Raw genomic sequence first — 9,173 nt, 5'->3', positions numbered from 1 at the left:
TGGCCCCCCTGATTCTGTCCCAGCCCCCTGCACCTGGTGAGCAGATGCAGGATGCCGGTCTCAAAGGCTGGGCGTTCTAGGGAATTGTGGGGCAAAGTCTGCAGATGATGGGAGGTGTCTACTTGCCACCGCACCCTTCCTCCTCCATCTCATGTGTTGCCAGGTTATAACCCCCCCAGGCCTGACCCCTGCTGGGTGAGGGAGAAAGCCTGGGGTAGCTGGTTTCACAGGGTTCCTTTGCCCACAACTGAGATAGAGCCAGCTCTGGAGGGGGGCAGCACCAGGCCAGGGGTCACTGGGGAACCAGCCACCATTCCTCAGAGGTGGCTGCAGCTCAGTGCCAGGCGAGGGACCCCTGTGTTTAGTATGAGAGGAGTTCCCGTCTTTGTCTGCCTGGAAGGCTATGGCCTGTTCTGGGGTGTGTGTCAAGCTAGAGTGTGAAGAAGCTGCCCCCATTCAGGTTCTCTGAGCAGTGATGACTGCAGGGTGCAGCAGGGGAGACTTGATCCTAGTAGCCCAGGGAGGGGGCACTCCGGGAAGGGCGGACAGTGGCAGGGCTGGACCCACTGGCCAGAAGAAGACTGTTTCTTCTGTCCTTGTCAATGATTCCTGGGGTCTGCCCCTAAGGCCCCCTCTAATTCAGGGGCCCCATCCCCTTTCCCCATCTTTTTGGGTACCTTTCCTCAATTAGTTGTCTTTCTCTCAAGACCAGCAGCCCTGCGGGGTGTGCAGCTGCTGGGGAAGGCAGTTGACCCAGTCAAGGCATTATTTTTTCTGCCATCAGCCACTCGTTTATGCTGTGTGCCCCCCCTTTTGCTTTGTTTTTCACTCTCCCCCTAAATCAACAGGGTACTAGCCATGAATGCCTCATATGTTCTCTTAATGTTTGGGAGCAATCAGCTGGGGCATCCTCTTGTGATTGCGTTACACACAGACAAGAAGAGAAACTTAGTCAAGGGCAGGATATGTCTTCACTAGCTCGGCCAATCAGGTACACATTTTTCACAGGGAGGGTGATTAATCAGCAGGGCCAATTACCCTCAAGGTGTGCCATCTTTTCCATCATGTGTGTCCATGCAGTGTGGGTAGTCCAGGCAATCCAAGCCAGGACTGCTTTGCAAGCGGGATACCCCTGAGAACTGTCTGTCCGGGGTGGGGGTCGGGACCCTTTAAGCACAGCCCTTGGCTAGCCTGAGACAGCATCTCCACGCTCTAAGTCCTCCTCTGATGCCCTGCTGGCACTGCTTCCGGCCAGCCTTAACCCCGCTTCAGGGTCCACTTAATGTGGACGCGCTAGTTCGAATTAGCAAAACGCTAATTCGAACTAGTTTTTATTTCTAGATGCATTAGTTTGAATTAGCTTAGTTCGAATTAACTAATTTGAACTAAGCTAGTTTGAATTAGCGCTGTAGTGTAGGCATACCCTCATTTCTATTTGCCTTGGGAGGGCTTAGCCCACAGTGGGAGCATGATCATATTTTCATGGCCTTGTGCATGGTGCTTGCAGAGCCTCAAAGAAAAGGCAAATGTCTGGATCCAGCTAGAGTCCCATCTGCTACTCATCTTCCAACTGCCCCTTGAAGGTCAGCATATGCACATCACTTCCAAGCTGGCTCGCTGCAGTAAATGCCAGGATCCAAACCCTCAGGGATCCCTTGCAGCATCCTCCTCAGCTGTCGAGTCCATGGGGCAGGAGAAATAATTTGGCAGAGTAAAAAGGAGCAAACTTCCAGCGAGGAGGAAAGCCCCTGCTACAGTGAAAGAGGCCGTGTAGTCCCCAGTCATGTCCCGAAGCCAACCTACAACATACAGTACTTTGGGTTATCTAGAACATATTGCATGCATCACCTAGAACTCATATTATCTAATTGATTGGATGGCCCAGAACATGCAATTCTTTGTGTTACCTAGAATGCACTACATGTGTTACCTGGGACCCATAATATTGAAGTCTCTAGACATTCAAGAACATATCCATCTTTGAGTTATCTAGCGTACAATTTGCATGACCTAGAACCCCAAAATGCCTCATTGCCTAGACATCCTGCATGGGGTATCTAGAAAATACTTTATGTGTCACCTAAACCACAGATGGACCACAAGATATACAGTGATGGGGCACCTTATAGTCTAACAGATATATTGGAGCATAAGCTTTATACTCCAATATATCTGTTAATCTATAAGGTGCCACAGGACTTCTCATTGTTCTTGCAGATTCAGACTAACATGGCTACCACTCTGATACAAAATGATGGTTAACCTAGAAAGTTCTGTGTACCCTGCTTTTGCCTCTTGTCTTATACTTAGATGATGAAGGTTTTGGGGGAGGGATCATCACTGGACTCTACACTGTACTTATCACAGTTGGGTCCCAGTTCAGGTCAAGGGCTCCTACATTATTTATCACAGTTGGGTCCCAGTTCAGGTCAAGGGCTCCTACATTACTTATCACAGTTGAGTCCCAGTTCAGGACAAGGGCTCCCACATCTACAGTAATAAAAACTATCACTGATAACATTCTAGCTACCTTGCCTCCACCAGGCATTAGCCAACACGATTTAGGCTAGATAGACCCAGAGAGGCTTATAGGCTATCTAGAACCCATTTGTTAGAAATACATAGAACCCCAAATACCACTATTTAGCTTCCAGGTTTGGACCATATAATTAGGGCTTTTTAGAGTTGTTAGTCCTACCTAGAGTCCAGAACTCTACAGCCTAGCTTCCCAGATGGGTACCCCCTTTAGCCCATAGGGCTATTTAGGTAATAGGGCTATTTAGGCAATAGGGCTAAATAGGGCTATTTAGGCAATGTGAGGGATTGGGAACCTAGAACATGTTGTTCAACTAGAACCTAGGTCCAGGATCTATCTCTTTACCATTTCCTTATTTTGAGGGAAGGTTTAGTTCAGGTGGTTACCCGTAACTGGAGGATTGTCTTCCTTCTTCTCCACGCCCCCCGCCCCAGCCCTCTAAGAAGCTAGAGCAAGGCATTCATTCAAGATAGGCTGAGAACATAGGATGGGGTGCCCAGCTGACACAAGATTGGAAGGGGAGACAGTGGCCATATTAACTGAGACTGTAGAGGATGGTCCACCATTGCAGCCTGGAAGGAGGGAATTGTGAGTCTGGCAAACCCACAAAGGGGGGAAGTCAGGGTGTAGGATAGTGAATAGGGGCCTGTGAGCTGGAACCTGGAGCAGAGAGCAGTCTGGGTTACCCTTCCAGCCCTGGGGGATGTTGTGTTGCCCAGGCAAAGGAAGGTGGACCACCTGCCTGTGGCCATTGTCTGGAGACACCTCGGGGGCTAAGTCACGAAGAGGAGGCTGCAGCAACTGAAGCAAGAGAGAGGGGATGCAGCACGAGAAAGAGGACAGCAGAAGGCAGAGGCATCAGCCCTAGCAGAGAGCTATTCCCCAAAGTGAGCAGAAGAAGGCGCCCACAAGCGGTGAGCAGACTTTCCTACCACCATTCCCTGTGTGCCATAGCTACTCCTAGGTGAGCCAGTCCTGCACAAGCGCTTCTAAAACAATCACACATTCTTAGACCCTGACAACACAGCTTTGCCTCCCTTGCGCTAGGGCCGTGGTCCCCAACACGGTGCCCAGGTGCTCGGGGCTGGCCTGCCCCCGGACACATGGCGCACGGTGAGCGCCGGCCCCGGGCGCGCGGTGCTTGGCGGGGTGGGGGCGCCGGCCCCGGGCGTGCGGTGCTTGCGGGGGAGCGCTGGCCCCGGGCGCGCGGCGCTTGCGGGGGGGGGGAGCGCTGGCCCCGGGCGCGCAGCCCTTGGAGGGGGCACCGGCCCCGGGCGCGTGGCTCTGGGGGGGCCCCGCCCCCGGGCATGCGGCTATAGGGGGGGCCGCCCCCGGGCATGCAGCTATGGGGGGGCCGCCCCCGGGCGCGCAAGTGTCCCCGCCCCCTGGCGCCCCGCGGGCGAACGGCCACACCCCCTGGCGCCCGACAACCTCAAAAGGTTGGGGACCACTGCGCTAGGGGAATTGTTCAGGAGTACCAGGGAAAGGCAAGAAGAAAAGCAATGGGACCAAGATTCAAAAGGAGGGGAAAGTCCATATAATCCTCAGGAGGGGTTTTTGGTGACAGTGCTCTCTGGAGAAAGGTGTGGAATTGTGGGCAAAGGAATTGCCTCTTATTTGATTCCTCCTTGGGGTTCAGACAAATGGACGTTCACCTGCCTCCTTCCTCATTTTCCCTCCTTGCAACAAGCCTCCCAAACACTGGCTAAACTGTCTAGGTCCAAAAATGCAGGGGGAGGCGGGAGAAGGGGGGGAGGGATGGAAGGAAACAGAGTCTGGATCCTTACCGGAAAGAGGGGCCCCCACAAGGGAACCAGCACTCTCTATCATTTGCATGAGCCCGATGCCCTCCATGATGTGCACTGTTCCCACAATCTCTGCCAGGCCGGAGAACTGGAGGGGTACCAGAGCACCAGCGAAGAAGCCGTAGCAGATGCAGAGGCCCATCAGGAGAGGGTAGCTCCGCCCCAGTGGCACGAGGGCTATAGAGAGGCCTGTCAGGATGGTCCAGAGAGTCAGGCTGTGAACCAGGCGGAGGGCTAAACGGTCGGCCAGCCAGCCACCTGCCACGCGGCCACACAAGTCAGCCACTGAGGCAGAAGACATGAGGAAGGCGGCTTGGTATTCGTCAAAGCCAAGCTCCCGGGCGTGGGGCACCAGGTGAATGTACGGCACATAGTAGCCAGTGTCCACTAAGACAAAGGCAATGGCAAAAATAAGAAAGGGACCATGGCAGGCCAAGCGCAGCCGGCGGAGGGAGGAGAGGGCCTGGAGCGGCAGCCAGCAGGCTTCCGGAGCAGCCACATTGCCCTCCAGCTCTAAGGGTCTCAGCAGGGCGCCAGCAGCCACCAGATTGAAGGAGACACCGGCCATGATGAGCAGGGCTCCCCGCCAGGCATAAGTGTCCACCAGCACCTGGAAGAGTGGGGAGAAAGCGAAGGAGGCCAGGCCGGCCCCTGAGACGGCCAGGCCCATGGCGAATGTCCGGCGCTTGGTGAAGTACCGGGCCACAGAAGCCAAAGAAGGCGTGAAGACCAAAGACCAGCCCAGACCTGCAGTGGGGACAGAAAGGCAACAAGACCAGAACCAGGACGACTGGCCTGGGTGGGTCTAGTACAGGTGCTGGGCAGGTGGGAGACATAAGAACATAAGCATGGCCAGATTGGGTCCATCTAGCCCAGTGTCCTGTCTTCCTACAGTGGCCAATGTCAGGTGCCTCAGAAGGAATGAACAGAGCAGGGAATCAGCAAGTGATTCATCCCCGATTGTCCATTCCTAGCTTCTGGCAGACAGATGCTTGGGATACCATCCCTGCCCATCCTGACTAACAGCCATTGATGGACCTATCCTCCATGAATTTATCTAGCTCTTTTTTGAATCCTGTTAAAGTCCTGGTCTTCACAACATCCTCTGGCAAGGAGTTCCACAGGTTGACTGTGTGTTGCATGAAGAAATATTTCCTTGTGTTTGTTTTAAATCTGCTACCTATTAATTTAATTTGGTGACCCTTACTTCTTATGTTTTGGGAACAAGTAAACAACTTTTGCTTATTCACTTTCTCCACACCAGTCATGATTTTACAGAAACCTTAGTCATCGCCTTTCCAAGCCAAAAAGTCCCAGTCTTACTAATTTCTCCTCACATGGCAGCCATTCCAGACCCCTCATTATTTTTGTTGCCCTTTTCTGAACTTCTTCCAATGCCAAGGTATCTATTTCAGATGAGGCAACCACATCTGTACACAGTATTCAAGATGGGGGCATGCCATGGATTTATATCGAGGCAGTAAGATATCTCTGCCTCATTCTCTATCCCTTTCTTAATGAGTCCTAATATTCTGTTTGCTAGACTGGGAAGGATGGCACATGGAACAGAGGGAAAACTGACATCGGCTGGGCCATTGTCCAGGGTGTCTAGCCCATTAGCACTGGAGTAGGGGTGGGACCATTAACATTTAGAGACGCCATGTCAAGTCTGGTCTGGGATGGGAGGGACTCCTGTGACTGGGGGGTCTAGGTATTGGTTGCACTGCACTGGATTCTAGGCATTTTCTCTGTCCTTTCTCCAGGTGCCCAGTGTGCACATCTTGCCTGGGATCTGACTGACTGCCCCATCTGGAGAACTGGTCTATCCTGGGCTAGTTGAGAGATTGGGCCAAGGCCACTCTAGGTCACGCTCGTGAGCATGTAGATCAGGGCTAGAGCAACCATGGATGATCTAGAACAGAGGGTTCTAGATCTGGGAAGGGTCAGTAGAACCCAGGCCACAGGCTCCACACAGGTCATGAACCATAGACATGGGATGGAAGAGGAGGTTCTCCACTGCATAGAGTGCCATGGTCTAGCTCGACCACCAGGTATGGGCTGGATGGAGAATAGGCAGAAGTGATGGACCAGGAGGCCAGGTTAGGTGGTTCCCCTCTTGGTCTTAATGTCCAGAACCTGGGAGGAAGAATGGCTGGAGAACCCTACAATGACTCTAACCTCAAGGCATGAACGTGTATGTACCACAGAACAATCTCAGAGCTGCCAGATGCCAGGATTTTACTCAGAAGACTCCATTTTCCAGGCATCTATGGGCCAGACCTTTGGAAACCCCATGGTGCACCGGGCTACCCAGAAGCCCTTGCTCCCAACCTGGAGAAGGGACACTTCTGGGGGAAACTGAGGCAGGGGCTCAGGGTGGAACCTACCTGAAAGTAGCCCGATACTGAGGTACAGGTGGGTCAGGCAAGTGGCAAAGGAAGCCAGGAGCATGCCCAGCCCTGAGAGGAAGCCCCCAGCCATCACCACAGGGCGTGCGCCATACTGGGTGCTGAGGGTACTGCCCACTGGACCTGCAGGGGACAGCAGAGAGAAGCCAGTTGAGGCCCCGTTACATGTCAGTACAGCTGACTCTGTGGGAGGTGTGCGGTTGGGAGTGGGCCTGTCCCAGGAGAGGACGCTGTGGGAATGGGGCAGAGGCGGCAGCTCGGGGTGGGCATGCCTGGCTACTCCATACCTGCCCACTTACCCCTCCCTTCAGCATCCGTCACTCACCCCCCAGTTGCAGCACGGCAATCCCGATGGACGTCACCCAGGACACCCGTCCTGACAGCTCCCCAAAGTACCCCATGAACTCCACGAAGAAGATGCCGAAGCAGCGGATCACCCCGAAAACCAGTGCCGACTGCAGGAAGCCAGCCAGCACCACCATCCAGCCCCAGCCTCCATCAGGGGGCTGCAGGGGCACAGGGTGTGCCATGGGGTCCTCCCTCGCTGTTTCCTGGAGGCGGGAGATCAAAGTGGAGGCAGAGGGAGAGGGGTTGAAGAACAAAACAGCAGAAGGGAAAGAGATGCTGGTTAGGCCCTGACCTTTAATGCTGCTGGTGACAGGGAATCTAGCCCTCAATTCCTGAGACGAAGCTGGGTAAACTGAGGAACAGAGCCTCCTGACAGTAACTCAGCACAACAGCTGAAAATGCAATGCAGGAGTCCAGGGACTTAACTTCTTTTACTAACTCACCAGTCCTCATTTCCCTCCCAGAGCTGGGAAGAAAACCCAGGAGTCCTGGCTCCTAGCCCTCCTGCTCTGACCACCAGCCACAGGGAAAGAACCCAGGAATCTGGTTCCCAGCCACCCAGTTGCTATGCTCAGCGGGTACTACCTCCTGGTCTGCCCTGAGCCCTTGGAGTCCCGGGAACACCAGGACAGCCTGGGAGCCAGGGCTGAAGACTGTGTGTAGGGCAGAGCAGGGGGCACTTGGATCACACAGCAAGTGTGTGTGTGTGGGGGGGACAAAGTCCATCTTGTGTCCTTAAGAATTTTCTCTCCCCACCCCCGCCCCTGAGTCTGGCCACTGGCCCCCTTCCCTGGGCCATTCGCTTTAAGAACATGATAGAGTCGTGGTTGTCACCCTGGCTCTGAGAGGGGGGCTGGTGGGTTAGAGCTGGGGCTGCTGGGAGCCAGGATGCCTCTTCCCCACTCTGATTGTTCTTTCCTCATTTATTTATTTTTCTTTGTGACTCTTTGCAGGGATTATTACAGTTCTAGGGCTCACAAGCTCTAAGTGTTATTCATACTAATGAGGTGCTCTGGGGACCAGTTAATCGCACCAGTTATTTGCACGAGTTTGTGCAATGCTCTGCAGTGGGGTGATGCAGCACAATATTGGGTGGCTCATTTGCACTCATTAGTCTGCTCATTTTTTTCTAATCCAGTGTTTCCCAAATAGTACTCTGCAGAACCCTGGGGTTCCATGAAGTGAAAGGGTTCTGTGACAACCGGATCACTCCTTCCTGGAAAGACTGGGCAAGCCAGGTGGTTGCCCAAGGCCACTATTTTCAAGGGGCCAGCAACCGCCACAATCTTGGGGAAGGGCTGCCAGGTTTTGTTTTTTTTGCTGGAGTTTTCCCACTTTTTGGGGGAGGGGGGATCGACCAGTTTCCCCCAGCAGTTTTTTTTAAAGGGTTCTGTGGCCAAATAAAATTGGGAAACACTGCTCTAGTCCAGATAAGTGGAGCATGAAGGGGTGGGGGGGAGACAAGAGTCTGAGTTTGTGGCAGACTACTGAAATAGGATGCTATCCCTTTAAATCAGTGGTCACCAACCAGTAGATTGGGATCTACTGGTAGATCTTGGAGCCTCTGAGAGGTGATCCTGGTTTGGCCAAGAGGCTTTCAAGTGCTGGCACTTCAGCTGCTCTCCCTAGACTGTGGTGCATCTCCTGCCCTTTGCCATGGAGCTGTCCCCTCAGAAGCCTCCAGGCAGGGGAGGGTGAGGGCTCATGCCAAGGTGCCCCCTCCCCCACCCTGTATCCTATCTCCACAGAGCAGACAGGGGGCACAACAGGACTTGGGATAGAGTTTGCTGGCTACTTTAAGGAATGGGCATGGGGTGAGCCTGCCTTAGCCCCCCTGCACCATCCCCCAAGAGCCACCTAAGATAAGCAGTACCCAGCTGGAGCCCACATCCCAAACTCCTACTCCAGTCATAAACTTCCTCCAGCACCTCAAGCCCCTGCCCCAGCCCTGGGCACCCCTGCATCCAAATGCTCTCCCAGAGCCTGCATCTAGAACCTCCTTGGGCACCCCATCTGCCTGCCCCAAGTTCAGCTCAGGGCCCCTCTTGCACACCAAATCCATCAGAGCCTGCACCT

At 53.8% G+C, this 9,173-nt stretch overlaps 1 protein-coding gene across 1 annotated transcript; it reads right to left on the bottom strand.

Annotated features, from left to right (window-relative positions):
• Window positions 1–952: 952 nt before the first annotated feature.
• LOC102447035 (monocarboxylate transporter 13-like) lies at window positions 953–7,961 on the bottom strand. The gene is made up of 5 exons (XM_006112132.5): window positions 7,683–7,961; window positions 7,075–7,300; window positions 6,729–6,872; window positions 4,324–5,088; window positions 953–1,799 (listed from the first exon to the last, which is right to left on the bottom strand). The coding sequence occupies exons 1-5, from the start codon at window positions 7,821–7,823 to the stop codon at window positions 1,645–1,647; spliced, it is 1,431 nt and encodes a 476-aa protein (XP_006112194.2). The 5' UTR covers window positions 7,824–7,961; the 3' UTR covers window positions 953–1,644.
• Window positions 7,962–9,173: the final 1,212 nt, after the last annotated feature.

This window comes from Pelodiscus sinensis, chromosome 22, assembly GCF_052426305.1.
Source record: "Pelodiscus sinensis isolate ZL-2025 chromosome 22, ASM5242630v1, whole genome shotgun sequence".
Lineage (NCBI taxonomy): Eukaryota > Metazoa > Chordata > Testudines > Trionychidae > Pelodiscus > Pelodiscus sinensis.
Note: the sequence above shows the minus strand (reverse complement) of the source record. Positions and strands in the feature narration are given on the sequence as shown.